This window comes from Euprymna scolopes, chromosome 30 (assembly GCF_053919585.1).
Source record: "Euprymna scolopes isolate OS-2025 chromosome 30, ASM5391958v1, whole genome shotgun sequence".
Taxonomy (NCBI): domain Eukaryota; kingdom Metazoa; phylum Mollusca; class Cephalopoda; order Sepiida; family Sepiolidae; genus Euprymna; species Euprymna scolopes.
This window is the reverse complement of record NC_136511.1, coordinates 31,568,666-31,587,666: the sequence shown is the minus strand read 5'-3', so window position 1 is coordinate 31,587,666 and position 19,001 is coordinate 31,568,666. Positions and strand designations below refer to the sequence as shown.

The 19,001-nt window shown below is 31.3% G+C and overlaps 1 protein-coding gene across 1 annotated transcript in view; it reads left to right on the top strand.

The window, feature by feature from the left end:
* The window catches only part of LOC145254562 (uncharacterized), a 132,199-nt gene extending 114,260 nt beyond the window's left edge, over positions 1-17,939 (top strand). Inside the window, exons 13-18 of the mRNA XM_080113144.1 lie at positions 563-682; positions 2,901-3,029; positions 4,777-4,990; positions 9,481-10,322; positions 15,293-15,354; positions 16,991-17,939. Of these exons, the coding sequence (XP_079969270.1) occupies positions 563-682; positions 2,901-3,029; positions 4,777-4,990; positions 9,481-10,322; positions 15,293-15,354; positions 16,991-17,563 (1,940 nt within the window). The 3' untranslated portion in view covers positions 17,564-17,939. The remainder of the gene's footprint in view (positions 1-562; positions 683-2,900; positions 3,030-4,776; positions 4,991-9,480; positions 10,323-15,292; positions 15,355-16,990) is intronic.
* The last annotated feature ends 1,062 nt before the right edge of the window (positions 17,940-19,001 follow it).

The following is a 19,001-nucleotide window of genomic DNA, read 5'->3' as shown; positions in this document are numbered from 1 at the left end:
CTGATTTAAATGATATATGATAAAAAAAAAGAATCTGTTCATTTATTATGCAGCCAAATAAAACTGGTGTTCATTAAACAATCAGTCAAATAAAATAAAAATGTTTTATTTAAATTACCGTCAATATTTTTATGATGTTTCAAACGATGTTGCTTTCGGCCTTCTTCAGATATCAAGTTCTGTACAGAAATGTTTTTCCTGTATTTAAATCTGATTGCTGTCAATTATATCGATGTTTCTTGAACAGCATATTTTTTTTATGGAAATTGCTCCAGACAAAGTATGAAACCACTGGATGTAAGAAGCTAAAAAACACTTTATTATTAAATACTAGCGAACAATAAGCGTTAAATGTATTGATTCTTTCTATTTGTTAGAAACCTTGTTCATTGAAGATTAAACAAATTAAGTGAAGTAAAAGTCACTTAGTGATTATTTTTAAGTGAGCGCTTCAGCATAGCATGACACGAATAATCGACTGGAGTGTGACATGAACATTCTCCTAAAACATTGTATTTAGATGTTTGTTCAATGTTTTTTTTGTTTGTTTTTTTTGCTTTAGATGCCAGAACAAAGGCCATTATTTCGACACACCCCAATCCAAGTCCAGCCAATGGAACTGATTTGATCACCTTCAAGTCTGGGATCCAGAATAATATGAATTCTACCCAAACAAGTCAAGGTATACAATTTTGAAAACAAATCATAATCGATCTTAATCTATTGTATTTACTTCCTCCTTAGGATGTTAGGCACAAGGTCATGAGTTTTGATGAAAGTGTTTCTATGGAACAAATTCTACTCTAACTTGGTTCACCCAGATTTTTAGTTTGTCTTTAATCTCGTGATCATCATTATCCCCACTGTAGACTTGCCAAAGTTTGAGCTTTATCATCCTTTCTATAAAACTAATTTATTTTTAATTATTATTTTCAACTCCAAGAAGGGGTCCATTTTACAGCGTACAATAGTTATAAAATGGTCTTCCAATTGTGGAAAAAGAAAGTTGGTTGAAATCCTTTGCACATTGTTGACTGTTTGTCAAAACAATGGATACATTCTGAAAGTGTGCCTACATGAATAGGAGTTTACAGTAAAGCAAGGGTTGCTTTATCACCAGATGCATTTCGCTGGAGTCTGCTTATCTCAAATGCAAGAAACATCAAAGATGAGCCGAATGAAATGGAAAGATTAGTTGTATTTGAGATTTCTTTTTTTGAGATTAGTTGCTCTACAAAGGCTTGAGAGTCTAGTCTAACTTGCTAGCAGAAGTGGAGACAAGAAATTTTTTCTTTACATTTTCCAAAGATATGAGAAAATAAGATTTTTCAGTCATATCTTTTAAATTATTTTTTTTTATGGAAATTGCTCCAGACAAGGCATAAAGCCACTTGATTTGAGGTGCTAAAATAAATAAAAAATACTACTTCAAGGTTAAACACTGGCCAATAATGTGTTAGATAAATATATTCCAACTCGGAAAACATCAATTCTTCTCTCTGTCAGAAACGTCATAGAATGTGAGGACTAAAGGACAAAATAAATGGAAGTGATCGTTACAAGATTGCTGAAAATAAGCTTAGGGTCCTCTTTCTACTCTCCTTAAATAAAAAATGACACTCGGTTAGCTAAATACTGGCAAGGCTCAACTTTGAGCATTTGATGAGAACTGGTGTTTCAACTTGATACAGAAGAGAATATTGTGATGCCGTTGAAAAAAAATGGTTTGAGGGAATAGCATCAGATGATTCCTTGTTTTTGCCATTTTTGCTGTTTTCTTTTCTCCCCAAATAAGACAGTGCCACTTAGTCATAAGGGGCTACTATATGGGACCAGATTTGCAGGGATACTATGTAGGGAGTTGGGCAACAAGATGTGAGTAACTTTCTAACACAATAGAATCCACCTTCCTCGCAGCAGCCTTGGCAGTTACCTCAATGGCACTTAGTTTTGATTCATGTCGTTCGTGTTGATGCACCGGGAAATTTTCTCAAATGGTGACTGGATGCTATTAGATCAGGCTCTCTAAAGATATTGGCTTTCTGACTTAAAATGCACCAAACATTGGCGTGATTTTTTTTTTTCTCTTTGCAAAAATGAAGCATGTTCTACAAATTAAAAAATGAAAACAATTTTTTTTTTTTTTTTTTTACAAAACAGCAAAACCAAACATACTATAGATCTCACCTGTCTGTTTATATGTATATGTATATCTGCCTAAAACTTTCAACAGGTATGACAGATTTTCACAAAGTTGGTATCATTTTGAAGCTTGACACTTCAGACAACAAATATCGAAAAATTGGCTAAAAACATTAATTCCTTCACCCTCAACTTGGCAGTTTTCTACTGGGAGGGTCGGGGTTTTTTTGGGGGGTTTTTTGCACCACCATTTTTGCAAGTCATCGTATCGTTTGGAATGACTTTACTAATTTTAACATTCTGAACTTCTGGTCGCATCATGGAGTAGAGGTAAGACGTCAGGTTTTCTTTCATTTTCTCTTCCACCTTCGCATCACGGGTTCGAACCTTCCTGCCTACTACCACTTTGTCCCCGAATATCTTTAAAATATCATGCACTGATTGGAGAATTAAAATCAATAAATTTGCCCACTAAAGATGGCAAGGATTTTTGAATTGTGATGTCAACAACACTGTTCTCCATTAAGCCCAACTTAAGAGAATGGAAACCAGATTTTAGAAAATCTAGAAAGCGACATGGATAACATATTGCTTATGTAGAGGGCGCTCACAATTAACATGTTTATCTTAAAACAAGAGTGCATAGCATATAAAAATGTTAAAAAACAGTTAAAGAAAAGGAAGGGAAACAATATCTTCAATAAAACTTTATTTTCACAAAATGTGAATAATATTTATTTTCTCATTTTTTAAAATAGGTTCCTCGTCTCAAGAGGATTATGTCCAGCGATGTTGCCTCCAGGTTGATGATTTAATGGAGCAATGTCTTTTAGCGGAAGCGAAAGGCGATTTGCGTACGGCTATTTGTCATTGTGATAAAGCCATCGGTGAGTTTGGAATTAAAATGTTTTCCTAAAACTTGTTTATTTCACGACGTTATCGTATAAGTTGTTGCATTTGGTTCAATTTTATCAAATTACATGGATTTGCAGCAATTTATTTTGAACTTAACAGTAAAAAAAAATCTAAAATATGTTCTAGAGTTATAAAAAAAGTCTATTTTAAAAATATCGTTTTTTAACATTTTATATTTTTAAAAGTCATTGATCTTTTTTTTAATTTGGACACTAGAATTATAATAGCGAAAAGGGGAGACAATCATGATGTTAATGATTATTCATACCAAAATTTTTTAATTCAAAACAAGTTTCTTGAATTTCAAGTTTTTAAACTATGATCAAAAAAATTTCAAAATAGTTTTAAATTCCCAAATAAAATATAACAGTCTATATCTCCAAATAATTTAAAAAAATGTACAAATAAAAATTTACAATATTATAAAAAATTTGGTTTGCCTATTTTCTTACTAGAACTCTTCCGAAGTTAAAGTGCACGAGTGCCAGATATTTTACAGATTTTGTGAAATCAAGCAGTATTTTCTTTGTTTTCTACAAAAGAAAACTTTAAAAGATCTAAAAAGGATTCTTTTAAAGTACATCTTTTTAAAAAAGTTTTTAAGACATTTAAAAATAAAACAAAAACAAAAAATTACATTTCTGAATTTTTTAGATAAAGATTGGTTATTCATATTATTCAAACTACTGTTTTCATCTCGAGTGGTATTTTCACTATGGTTTGGCCGATGTAATCTCCAACCTGCTTAAGGTGTATCTTGTCGAACTCCGGAATCATTTTGTTATTCTCTGCACAGAATTTCAAATGGAGTTCTTTATTTACTCCTTGTGGCTACCATTCTCTCATTCCATCAGTCATAACTGAGTACAAGTCCTAAGCAATTCACAATTGTTTTGACTGTCACCCACTGAACCTTCAGCCTCCAGAAGAGTGTAACTTTACAAATGAATTTTACCAAGTACTTTATTCTTACACACAATTCTAGTATAAATTTTAAGAACTTTTTTTCTAGATGCACAATCTTTCTACTGGTCATAATATATTGCTATTTCTATAGATTATTACTACCTATATATGTATGTATGTATACATATATACATATATATATGTATGTATGTAGTTTTAATGGAATGAAAATGTGTCAAGATACATACAAACTTTGTATTTTTTCAAACATTTCTGATCAGATGTAACTACAAAAATTTTTAAATGTTATAAAATTTTAAATTGTTTGGTTTATGCCGAAACAATTGTAATAATCCGAAAAAAAAAAAATACAAATATGAAGTTATTCCTTCTTGTTGTTTTTGGTTTTTGTCGGTGTGTGTGTGTGTATATATATATATATATATCTATAGTTATCCTTTATAAATAATTTCAATACATGATAAATAATAAATATATAAATCCAAATATGAATGTATCTTGTGTAGTTTTTTAATTTAGTTGAATGCATATAGACACAAAAACCACCTGGCAAATATATCCGGTGAACCAAGTGAAAGAGATTCAAACAATTTGCACTTAAATGGACGGTTAGAATCTTTAAAAAGATCTCTCAGTTGGATTATATGACATAGTGGGTGAATCTTTGGCATCTGGTTGGATGCCCCATCCCCAGCTTGAACAAGAGAAGAAAATTGAAAAAAAACACAATATACTTAAGATATTCTTTTTTAAGATATAAAAAAAAACTTAAATGTTATTCTTTTTTATCAGGTTGTTGTAAACAGGTGTTGGCGTTGGTCAATATTCATGTGCAAGCCGTGAATTATGTCCAAACTAAACACCATTGTTGTATGACGAAGAGACGGACTTTATACAACAAATACAGTAAACAGCAGCAGCAGCAACAACAGTTCCAGCCTCCCAATCTGCGACCTGCCTCCGTTATGACTGTTCCAAGTTCAGCTGCTGAAAACTCTGCTCTCAGGTAATTGCAAATGAAAGTCTTTAAGAAGACACTAACCCAAAATATTATGTACGAAGAAACGTTAAATTGAATCTTGTTTTACGAGACACCACATCCAGTTGCGTATTGAAATGTATTTCATTTTCTTTGCGCTTTCTACATTACTTGTTTCAATTGGGATTTTTTTTTTTTTTACTTGCGTTCACCTTTAACAAGACATACTGCCACTTGGATGTAAAAGGCTACTATTTAGGACCATACCTAGGTTAACAAGATGTTGGTTTATGTTACATTTAAACTTCTGCATATCGGTACAGCCAGGGAAGTTGGTAGCAGGAAGGGAATTTCAAAGTCTAGCTGTTTGAGGTGGCACAAGTGCAAAGATTTCATCAGAGTACATTTCATTAAAATATTTGTAAAACAGACATAGAGATGCAACATTGTGGTGATGGGACTGATGTATTGAACTCAGGCAAACTGGAAAAAAAATGTTTCATTTTTCATAGATTAATATCTAAGAGATAAAATTAAGGCAGATTAACTTTGAAACCTAGATTGAACCAGCAATGCCGTGGACAAATATTTGATTCTGACTAGCCTTTATTTTATTTATTTATTTTTTTTAATAAATCATTCAGCTGTGAAGTCATTCAGCTATGCAAGATTATATGTATTTAAAGATGAGTGCTTAATATTGGTGATAGAGGTTAAGTTGTTCTAAGGTTTGACAGTGCATCTTGACTGGCAGTGTCTTCCCTTTTTGTGCCCCTTTGAATGAATTTGCCAGGTATCATGACTCTCTTCATGGAAAGGAGTGTGAATTAAACACGAGCTGGTTTCTTCTATGACAGCAATGTTTTTGATAGACAAAATGTAAGCAAAGGTGGTCAGATAGTCCAGAGTTTTATAATTATATATATATCATTTGAGGGTAAACATTTACATATGGTCGCTACAAATAGCCATCTATTTCAGTCAAAGAGACTTCCTCAGGCGACCCAGAACCTCTCAACACCAAAAAGGGAAAGGGAAAAAGGGTTTTTCTTTTTGGCATCAAGAGGTTCTGGGTCACCTGAAAAAGTCTCTTTGACTGAAACAGATGGCTATTTGTAGTGACCATATGTAATTATTTAACCTCAAATAATAAAAAAAATATATTTTGCTCTTTTTATTGAGCACTATCTAACAACCTTGTTGTCTTTATTATTCCCGAGTTTTTAATACCTCAAACCTGAATGAATATATATATATATATATATATATATATATATATATATATATATATATATATATAATTAATCTGAAATTCATCATTTTGTTTTTTATTTGGCAGTCACCTCTTATCAAGGCCCATACGCCACTTTAGGATAAAAGTTAATAATGTTGGGTAGATAGTGAGACAATTTTGTATGCCAATATTTCTTTGATTAATTTTTACTTGATTTTTCTATTGTTTGTGGAGTTTATTTTCATTGCAAATTGTTTGAATGTTTTTTGTGAAAAACTTTAGCTAAAATGTCTGCATTTTAAATATTTTATAAAAGATTCGTAATTTTTTTTTTTTTTTTTAAACAAATTTTTTAAGTAAATCAATGCATGGCATGGATTCTTTAAAAAGTTTTTTTTTTTTGTCCCATTTGAATTGCATGAAAAACAGCAAGAAAATATTGCTTGAAATATTTTTATTCTTTCTGCATGAACCACTTAATTCTTTTCATAAAAAAAAAACAATGAAATGACAATCTTATCTTTGAGAAAATATTTTGCATAAATTTTTAATTTACACATAAATGTGTACACCTTGATAAAAATTTCTATAAGAAACTTCAAATTATCTTAAATTAAGAAAAATATGACTGATTAACATATGCTACATTGCCTTTTAAACAAGGTAAAGCCTGGGAGAACGGCATCATGACAATAGAACAGATACTATACTACACTCCTGAATTGAGTAGTGGAAGATAGTGATAGTACAGTTTCAGATTTCAGGGAAATAGATACCAAATCTCCATTAGTAATATTTGTTTGACAAATTTCATAGCAAATAAACTTTGAATGCTCTTTATCAACTGGTGTCCAAAGCTTTTGCGCTTCAGACTTCTGTGTTGAATTTGTCAAATGCACAACATTGTCCTGAAAAAAATTCAACTTTTGATTTTTATGCTTGTAAATAATAGCTGAGAAATGATTTACTAAACATAAAATAACAATCTGTGTGTGTGTGTGTGTGTGCACGCAATATTTTTTTTAGGTCATTGTAATATATACGAGGTGTCTTCAATAAGTTTCCAGACTTTTTTCATGTGACCACGTTTATTGATAGTAGACACATGAAACTTTAATCCCATTTGAAGTAATCTCCTCTGGATGCAATGCACTTGTTGTACCATTCCAATAACTTCTGGAAAATGACTCTCGTCACAGCCTCTTTCATCTCAATTGTCTCATAACGATAGCCTCGAAGGTTTTCCTTGAGCTTATGGAATAACTAAAAGTCACAGGGAGTAATGTCTGGACTATAGGGAGAGTGAAGAACTGTCTTGATGCCCATTTTTGTCTGACAAAGATGGAACACCCTTGGAACAAACTTTGTGCAAATTTTCCGCATCTTTCGTTCCTCATGAATAATTGTGTGTACTGTTCCCACCCTGCCATCAAACTCTGCATTTATTGTCTCTATAAACACATGGCAGTTCTTATCCATGAAATTCTTTATTTGGCCAATCAACTCTGGTGTTTTGACTTCCTTACTTCTCTCATACCTCTCATCATCCCTCACAGACTCCCTGCCTTTTTTGAATCTCTTATGCCACTCAAAAACTGATGCTTGATTCATGCAAGATGGTCCAAAAGCAGTCAGAATCATCCCATATGTTTTGTGTGGCATTTTTTCCAAGTTTAAAACCAAATTTTATTGCATATCATACTTTTAAAATGTCCTCACATCCAGATTGCATTTTTAAGATTCACCAGCTGTGATACTCCGGCTTTAGTAGAATGTATTCCAATTCCTGCTGTAGCTGTTCATTTAAACCTGAAATCATAAAATTGGTCTGTCATCTCATAAGATGTATAGCAATAAGATACTGAATTTTCAAGAGTCTACGACAATTTGAAATGCCTGTTACAAAGAAATATTTATTTGAAGCCAAAATTATTTATATAATCATCAGTGTTTCATCTTTGTCAATACTTCTTTGGGTTGATTGCTTTGAAGAAATAAAATACAAGTAAAATATTGAAAAATATTTGTGAAAAGGTTTTTGTTTAGATCAGAAACGCACCGAATATATTCAAATCTTTTACTTATATTTTATTTCTTCAAATAAATCATCCTGAGAAAATCTTGAAATAAAGACAAAACATGGAAATAATTTTGGTTTTTCGATTTTCAAGCATATTGGAATATTTCATAATTTTTATCACACACACACACTCACACCCTAATAATAACTTCAGAAAACTTTGGATATAAAATAAATTGAAGTAAATTTTCTCTTTTATTCTTTATTTAAACAATTGAGAAAAATCCCTGGAAAAGTAAAAACAACTCAATCGATACATTGTCGATTATTTTTAACAATATCTCGCTTGGTCCCATGGTTTCTTTTTCTTTCCAAAATGGAGGACAATGGGTTCAATAATGTTAAGAGGACTTTGAATTTGTTCTCCTGGTGAGATAGAAAACTACATGATTTCAACTAGAAATCTCTACTATAAGATTTCTTGATTCAAATAGAAATAAAAATGAGATCTTGATATTTGTTTTTTTTTTATTTGATAATTTTTTTTATTCAAGACTAAAATGCTAATCTAACAAAAGCATTTGATTTAAATTACAAAACCTTAAAAAAAAACATCTAAAAATGGCTAGATGTAAATTATGAAAAATATCCAATTAAACTGTTTTAGTATTTAGTTTTTAAAACCAAATACCAAAATCAAAATTAAGGAAAATCATTTTTTTTAATGGGGGATTCAATCAAAATGTGATATACGATATAATCACATTGACACACCAGTTCTCAAATAAAGTTAAGTAATGTTGAGACTGATCATTACCAAATGGGTAACCATTTTATAATACCAAATGTTTTATATAGAAAGGCATCTACACTCACAAACTACAAAAACCTAACGTGGTTATCTCCTCTGATTGGGGATATACATGGGACTGGGGACCATTTGTAAACTTGATATGAAATATTAATAAATATTAATATTTGTATTAATATTAAAATATTAATATTTGTAAACTTCCTCCTTTTGGGAAAACTGATTCAACCAACTTAGTGTGAATGCTGTTTTTTTTTTTTTTAATCAAAATGCAATATTTCCAGGGTAATGAAACTCACCCAAATTTATTGATAAAACATTAGTATTTCACCCGACTGAGTCTTTAAAAAATGTATGTTGACCACTAACGTCATCTTGCCTGTTTTGTCCTTTTTGTAAATGTCTAATTATTCTTTCCATTTTTGTTCATTCATTCGTTTTTCTTGTCGTAGGAATTGCATGGCTGGTCCAATGTCCTTGACCAGCACCTCCACCTCTGCTTCTTCTAGCTACAGCATGAGAGACACCTCCAACAACAACATGGTTTCCTCCACCAATGGCTGTGTGCAACAGGCCAGTGCATGTGAAAAGACAAATACAAGTTCTTCAAAGTCTGGACCTTTAGGTGGTTCATCAGCTAAAACAGAATTGCCGCCTCAGATATTAAACACCTGCGACTCTCGTAAAAGCATTGATATTTATGGAACCTTGCCGAAAAACCAGCCAAGACATTTTGAGATAAGTTCAGCTTCACGTGAAGCAGGCATTTATCAAGAATTTTTAAGTCGGCAGAAACAGTTGAACCAACAAACTGGAAACGGTCTATCAAGCGGAAGGGCATACACACCAAACCCGCCCTCAAGCAATGGCCTTGGTGTTGGTTATCCTGGCTGTCCACAGATCCGTCCTTCAAGTACGATCCCAGTTTCTCACAATCGTTCTGACTCAATTCCTGATAGCGTAGCTTCCTGCGATTCTACGAAAACAACGGTTCCTAACATGCACAACCGACAAACACCTGCAAGGATTAACAAGCAAGAAATCCAGCATCTACTTCAGCAAGATATGATCCGTCGACAGGGTTCGATCAGCAAGATTGCATCATCCTCATCTTCGAGCAGCTGTAGCCAGAATCTCAGTGGGTCTCGTATCCTGCCGACTGTACCTTCCCAGTACAATTTGCATGGATACAATGGCCAGCATGTTGATCGAGATATTGATGCCACTGACAGCAGATTAGACAACCCCACATCCTTGTCGATGGCAAGCAACTTATCTTCAAGCCATCTTACAAGTGCGTCTTACAAAATTGCTTCCACTTGTCCAACTGTGACACGGTTTGCTGCAAGCCATCCGTCACAGAGACCTTCCTCTGCCAAAGCATCTGCTGTTAGTACGACTAGCATTACTAACCTGACTGTCAGTCCATCTACCTATACTAAGCTAACCACAGCCGCTGTTTTTCAAGTTAAGCCTGGTGTACATCGTAGTACCACACCTGTTGGTATTGCTACTAAGCCTAAATGCAGCATTTCTACAGCCCGTGCACGGCCAGTTTCTGCTGAACCTCGCTTTGAAAATGCATGCTTTAACCCGACAGGTACTAACAACGCTACTAAAACTCTTTCTCTCTGTCTTGAACATGTTTACCTTTCTGTGCAGCTGCATGTTTATTCTTTCTTATAATTAACCATTAATATAATTAACCATTAATATAATTAACCATTAATGCTTGCATTTTAAACCAATAGCTTCTTTAGATAGAATTTGCTTCTGCATTTATCAGTGCATCATAAGATTTAAAAGAATTTAAACATGTATTTCATAAACGATTGGATGTCCCATGAAACTGCAATAAAATGTGAAAATAAGCAATGTTTATTATGCTCCTCTATCTGAAAGAATATGAAGTCCTTTGTGTATGCAAAACCTTTCCTCCATTTTGATAATTTTGTTTTATATACTTTTATTTATTTGTACATAAACATTTACGTATCACTACGCATTCATAAGTATGTTTCAATCAACTAGTTATAACTAACTAAGGACATCATTAGGTGATGTTTCATTTACAAAGTCCAATCCTTAATAGATATTGAAGAAAATTTACAGGAGTTTATTTATATATATATATATATATATATATATATATATATATATATATATAGTTAGCAAGTATAACGTTAAAACTATCTTTCCCCCTCCTTCCATTTTACACCCTTCCTTTCTCCGTTTTCTTCTTTGCTCAGCCAATTTCTCTATTTTGACAAGTTTATACAATGGCTTTCAAGCTCTGTATTCAGAAATATTCCCTTTACTATTATATTTTTATTTTTAATATAATTTGATATTAAATATAAGGAATCTCATGAAGATTGAACCTAAAATCAAACTTCAATTTGATATCATAGATATATAATCACATGTACGCACGCACACATGTAAATGCTACATAACAACTGCAGTGGTTTTGTAGAAATCTTTGCAGTCATTATTTAGTATTTCTGTGACTGAATAAAATATATTCACAATTTAAATAAATGTAAATCATATTTAAAATAGAATATACACAAATATATTAAAGTTGTTTACGCCTGTTTCATGGCAACATATAATTAAACATTTTTTAACGCATTGAATCTATTCAGAATGGAATTCTTGTAAGTTTATCCCCCCCCCCCAAAAAAGAACATTACTGTTCATAAAATTCAATTTCCACAGTACAAAAAAGAAAGAGAATAGATCCATTATCAAATACCGTAGTAAGACATCAAATTAATTCTATATTAAAATGCACGTTTTGTAGTTGTGGAGGAAGAAATAAGATAAAATACTTTTGATAATTTTTAATTCAAAATGCTAGCTTACTTTTGTTCACACAAAACAAGTCACTATGCAACTGACATGTAAGAGGTTACTGTGAATTAGGGCCATCCAAAGTGGGGAGTTGTGCAGTGAGATGCTAATTTACATATTTAAATTTCTGTATGTTATTAAAAACAGGAAGCAGGAGGGGAATTCCAATGATTAGCAGTGTGAGGAAATAAGCTATTGGAGTGTATATTTATTTATCTATTATGTATCTACATAAAATTTTAGCTATCTATTTTCAGTATTTACTTCGACAGGCAGTAAGTTTTAAAAATATATTAATATCTATGTCAATTAAGCTACAAAGAATTTTCCATGTTTCATTCTGTGTAGCTAAATTGCTATATTTTATACAAAAGAGTCGGCACTTATCAAGGTCTGGAGGATAAGGCTTAATGAGCGTACAATATCATAGTAATCATTAGTAGTGGAAATTTGGTAAATTGGATTACTTAAAGGGATGGCTCATCAAGAATTTGTTTATGTTGGACTTGAAGACAACCATATTGTAGTTAGCTGGAAAGCACACAAATGGAAGAGTTTGACAGGTGTGCAGTTCTGTATTCTAATTTTATTCTATATATTTTCAATATATATATATATATATATATATATATAATAATCACCATTGTCTGTTTGTAATCTACATAATAAGAAAATGTGATATTGTAAAATAAATATATCTATATATATATCTATGTTAAATTTATTTAATGATTAAAATGAAATTGAAAGTGGATTCAGTAATTGTAGAATTCAGTTATGAGTACTTTTCACAGAAATAAATTTGAAATCCTCTTCTAATTCGGTCAAAACTAAATCTCACAATCTGTAGCTTGTTTAAATCATACTTAATCCAGAATCAAATGTTGCACTTTATACTTTCCTTTTTTTTCTCAGTTTTAAGAAACAATAAATCAAAGATCAGTTTTCACTTTATAACACATTTCTTTGCTCACTAACGAAAAAAAATTTCTTGCTTATTCTTGCTTTATAAAATTAACATTTTTATTGATTTAATAAATTGATAAATTTTATTTATTGAAACTGTTTAAATTTAATACCTTTTTTTCAACGAGAAATTTAGTTTTTTGTGTTTTAGGTATATATATGTGATAAGACGATTCCAATATTTTTCCCAATTCTATACTAAATTCCGATTCTTTTCTAAGTCTCTAAATATTTAACTATAAAAAGTTTATTTTGTCCTCATTACCATAAAAACACTAAATTAAATGTGCATATATTTTCTCAAATGTAAAAACACTCTTGGAAGTTTAAACCAATATTTATTTCATTATTGCTATCAGCAGGGGAAGATTTTTTTTTAAAATATAATCGTTTTTGCCATCAGAAAATAGGCACAAATTTTTCCTGGTTCTGATACTACAAAAAGTTCCAATATTTCTAATTCTGATTAATCGTCCCAACACTAATATATATATGAATAAAAAAGAATACGAAAAGTATAAAAGTTTATAACTTTATTCGTTTTCAATTGGTGACGTGCAGGAATACAAAATAATATTGTGAAAAAAAATTTTAAAACTTTTATATATATATATTCATTTAACATTTCTTAATATATTTTACTCCATTTCTCAGCATCTGTAAGATTTTTTTTTAATTTTAATTATAATGAACACACGAAACCGATTATAAAACTTACATTTTAAATACAACAAATTTTGCAGATGAATTATATAAAATAGAAAAAAAAAAGATTCATACATTATCAAAATTGGATAAAAATGTTTATTAAATTTCTTTTCATTCTGTAACCCTTTTCCCTCTCCCATTGCAAAACTTATATTCTGCAGGGCAGTGAAGAAAAACGATAAAATCCACTATAAAACAACCAAACACTGCAAACTAGCAATTTAAGATACAAAAAGCTTGAAGAATAAAACCCTTCCACAAAATAACTGCAACATAAATACTATTTCTAAAATAACTGGATTTGGCATCAAATAACCTGAAAAAAAGGTTGATATGCCATAAAACAACCAAACCAAATTCTTCAAATAAATATTTGAATATAGAAAGAATTTGAAGCATAAAAACTGTTTCCAAAATAACTGGATTAGCCATTAAATAACCTAAACAGAGTTGATATGCCATAAAACAAAATAATCAAACCAAACAATCTTTAATTTTGTTTTTTCTCATATGGGAAGAATTCAAGACAAGCACCAAATGCTGCATTCCAGATCAGACGATTACTGTATAACAGATGAGAAGCAAATAATATTAATGAACTAGTAGGACCTATGGAAATTCATCAGGGGACTGATCATGTGTCATATATTGATGTTGGCATTCTGTAGAAGTTCAGCTTAAATGGAGACACTCTGATATTATTGTAGCTCTTTTGTTAAAACTGCAAAAGTATTTATCTAAGCTAGCAGGGATGCCCAACATAGCCCGGTTGTAAAGTATGCTTTAATATGATATTTTAATTCTTGTAGATTTTGTATATATTATTAAAGAGTTAATGTTCTATCGATTTTTATATATTATAAAGTTGCAATTTCAAAAATAAAAAATATATCCATATGACTTAGGTGCATTAGCTTGAATCAAAACCAAAATTTATGAAAAAATATATATATATATATATATATATATATATATATATATATATATGTATAACTTGAGTTCCTTCAGCTATAATCAAAACCAGAAAAACTTATGAAGAATTCTTTGTAAAATTATTTATTACAAGAAATGGAAGTCCATAACAATTAAACAAGCATGATGCACAAAATAACACACGCACACTATTTTATTAATATATAGGTGTTTGGAATGCCCCATATCTATGCAAAACAGTAGAATTCATAAATTCTCTTCACAATTTTTAAAGTAAAAGAATGTAAATAAAAACTAAATTACTAAAAAATTTCTTGAAACAATCAAGATAAATTTGATTTATTTTTTGCACTGTACGTCTTATTTTTCCAAGTATATTAAAATCTCAAAAAATATGTTTAAATAATAAAAGAAATGCTTTGGATTTCTTCATTATTTTAATAAATTTAAACTTGAAGATATAAGTTTTTATTTGTTTGTTTTTTTTATCAAGATAACTTGAGTTTAAAAATCAATTATTTAAGGAAAAACAAATGATTTGAGAATGTTTTTAAAAAAAAAAGTTTTAAATAAAAAATGTAGAATTGATACAAGATTTTGTTCGTAGCCAAAGATGTTTATCATCTTTGAAATATTATCTTTCTCTACGCTATAGAAATTTGAAGAACAGAATATAAAAGTTGATTCTAAATTAGATTGAATTTGAAAATCTGCAATCTCTCCTTTCTCCTAACAATTCTTTTCGTTTTTATTATTGTTTATACAAAATATTAATAAGTGAACATTTTTTCTGTTTTATAGCAGTAAACCCCACACCAAACAACAATGCCAGACCCTCCTCTGCCAACAGTGCACCACAGCAGGTAAGATTTGCTCTCCCTCCCTTTCACTTGACTCTTGTGAGGAGTAGATGCACAATGGTTTACTGGATTCCGATGCAGACTAGAATTGGCAAAGCTGATTTCAAATTCAGTTGAATGTGTTGCATTCACTGTGATTGTGAAATGTTATGAACCTATTCTTCCTTGGGTTAAATATAAATTTAATTCTTTCTGATAGTGTGCTTTTGGCATCAAATAATCCAAAAACCTTATTTTTTTAAAATTATCACAACTTTGGATATTATCACAACTTTTGTCTATTTTAATAGACTGGACTGCTTTACTATTACTGATACAGCACCATTTTGTTTGAATTTATAACATCCACTCTTTGAATATTCAAACATATTTAGAAAATTGTATCTGCTTTTTTTGCAATAGATTCACAGTATTAACATACTAGCAGTTGTCTCGATCTGTTATATATTGAAAATATTTTAGTTTTATTGAAATTTGGTGCAGATGCAGACTCTAGATTATTATTGAACCGCCTTTGTTCAAACTGAAACACACTTATGTCATACTATAGGCACCCACCCATCCCAAATGTTTGAAAGTAAAAGAAAAAAAAGGAAAAACTTTAACAAAAGAAATAGGATTTATCAGTTGTAAGAAGCTATTCATTGGGGTAGAAAAAAGAAATTTGACATGGGATTGTTGGTCAGAGTGTAGCAATGATTGTAATAAAAGGATAGCACAATGGATGTAGATATATTTAGATTTGGTTTGCAGGTACCTTGAGAATTGACTATGCATTTGCAGCTGTCAATAAGTTTGCAGGCTTTGACAGGAGTGGAGTTGAAAATTTTTTTTTTGCATTGAATCTTCGTCAATCCGATGTAAAAAGCTGAGATGATAATGCATGTATACTCATGATCTAGAGATGAATCCGAGTCAAATTATTCATATTTTGATCATTAATGACACAGATGTTTTCTTTTTTCACCCCCAAACACGACATTGCCATTTGGACATAAGAGGCTACTATTTGAGATTGCATATTCGAAATGTCTGTTCACATCACATTTAGACTTTTGCAGGTTAGTACAATCAGGAAAGCAGGAAATAGGGAAGGAATTCCAAAGTTTATCCGTGAGATGAATGGCTTTGTTTTATTTTCCTTTTTCTTTGCAAAACTCAATCACGTTTTGCAAAACTGAAAACAAAAATATTTCTTTCCTACAAAACAATCAAACCAAGCACTCTGAATAAATATTTGAAGATATCGATCGATCCAAATCCATTAACTTTCCAGATTTGGGGGAGGAGCTGAATTATTTCATGCAACATGTCTTGAGCAAGAACAGTTTGGCAGCACCCATCTCTCTCCAAGCACATATGTCACTTGGTATTATCAAATAGTCACCCATTTTGGTATTAACTTCTGTGATCTAATAATATAATTATGCCATATATTTTGAAAATAAACCGTTCTTGAAATATTTTTTTCAAAATTACTGGATTTTGTATTAAATAACGGGAAAAGAGTTGAAATGTCGTAAAGACAAACGAGCATTGCAACAGAAAAAATTCTGGTTGATGGATTTGTTTTCTTTTAAATTCTTTGAACATTGACAAATGAGACTAAACACTTTTTCATTTTTCTTTACCTTTTCAGATTTCTGGGTTCAACCAGGTAGACAAATATAACCTTCATTCAGCGGAACAACCGTGTAGTGATGAAGAGAGTCTGCGACCCAGCGTCAAAGTCCTTGCCTCAAAGTTTGAAGACGTTGTCGGTACCAAGAAGAATGCTTCGGTGGACAACCTTGCCATCAGCTCATCAGATACAAGCGAATCAAATGATACATCACGCCCCACATTCCGTATGCGGAGCAAGTCCGAGTCGAGTACCACTCTACCAAAACCTGCTCTCAGCAAGCACCAGTTTCAGCAAGGGTCGCGGCCCCGGAAGTCTGTGACGTTCTGCGACAGCATCGCTCTAATTGCTTTGACTGATGATACATATCCATATGAGGTTCACACAACGACTCATCGAAGTCTGGACAATGAATTTGACAGCAGCAGCAGCAGTAGTAGCAGCAGTTCTGCCAGTGATGATGGTCTCGATAGTACAATGTCCACTGAAAGTCCGTTATGTAGTTTGTGTCAAAAGAGACCGGTTGCCAAAGGGCAGACTTACTGTGAAAAGTGCTCATTCTATATGAGCCGTTTTCAACCGAACAGTTAAGTTGTTAATTTGTGAAAGGGATTACTTTCATTTGAGAAAATAAGTGGGATGGAATCCGATAAAACTCTCTTGCTTTCTGGGGTTTTTTTATTTAAAAAAAATTTACCCGAAGGTACAGGCTTGGTCATTTTGTAAAATGCCCTCTCTCTCTTGGAGAGGGTTTGGGTAATGAAGGGTATTTTCTTAGGGTGGTAGCTAACCTTTTTCTGTTCCTATACCTTTCTTTTGCCCATAGTAACAAAATAATTACCAAGTCGACCAGAGAGTTTTGAATCATGAATTTAAATGAACTAATTATGAATAAAATAGAATCCCATTTTTTTCCTCTTTCTTGGGTAAATATTCTATTTGAGCTTTTTATAAAACAAACAAAAAAGGAACTTTAAATCTTGATATTCAAAGAAACACAATTATCAATTTTTTTATCCGCCTTCTAAAAACATCTTTGGTTTGGCATACCACCCCTTCTAAAAATTATTCCTTGGCATATCTCCGCAACTTAAAGTAGTTTTTTGTATATTTCCCCCTACTAACAATTTTGTTTTTTGGCATACCCTCTCCACACTTTCTTCGGCACATCGAGTCATTCTAAGAAATCTGTTTTGGAAGCGTTGTTTGCTTGGCCCTATAAATCCATGCTCATCTTTGACTGTGTTTGATGTAGAGAAACAATTATTATTAACAAAAACATGTGAATGTTTTTACAAAAAAATCTATAATTTTGAAAAAAGTTTTTGTTTATAAACTAATTTGGTTTGTTTTCATTCAGTTGAATGATAGATTCTATTTTCATTTATTTTGCCATGGAATTAGTCACTGTCTTCAAACTGATCCATTTTTTTCTTGTTGCTTTCACAACTGTTGAATTTAGCAGGCATTTCTTTATGCTGTTATATTTAACTTTTGCAGATATAGAGGGAAAATAAAACAGTACAAATGAATAACAACAAATATTAATTAATTATAACCTATTTTAAAATAAGTTATGGAAAGTAAATATTCAAATGTATTTTGATCACATTATATATATATATATATATATATATATATATATATATATATATATATATATATATATATATTTATTTCAAAATATTGGTTAAAAATATATAGCCACATATAAACTCATGAAAAATATGATTACTTTGTGTCATCAGAAGATCCATAGGCATTGAATCACTCATGTTCATTCTAAATGATGCATTCGTCACATTTGAATTTTTTTTTTTTTTTTTTTTTTAAGCTTATGTAGTTTAGCTTGCACATTTCCGACTGACACTTTTCAATTTAAAAAATCTGTTGCCACAAAACAACGGGTTATTATAACTCGCTGTGCTCACCTCTGGTAACAGATGGTTCGAGCTATTAAGATAAACGCCACAGCTCTCCGAGAACAGAGGAGCTTATGTCAACACAGTAACAAGAGGTAGGGAAGGGA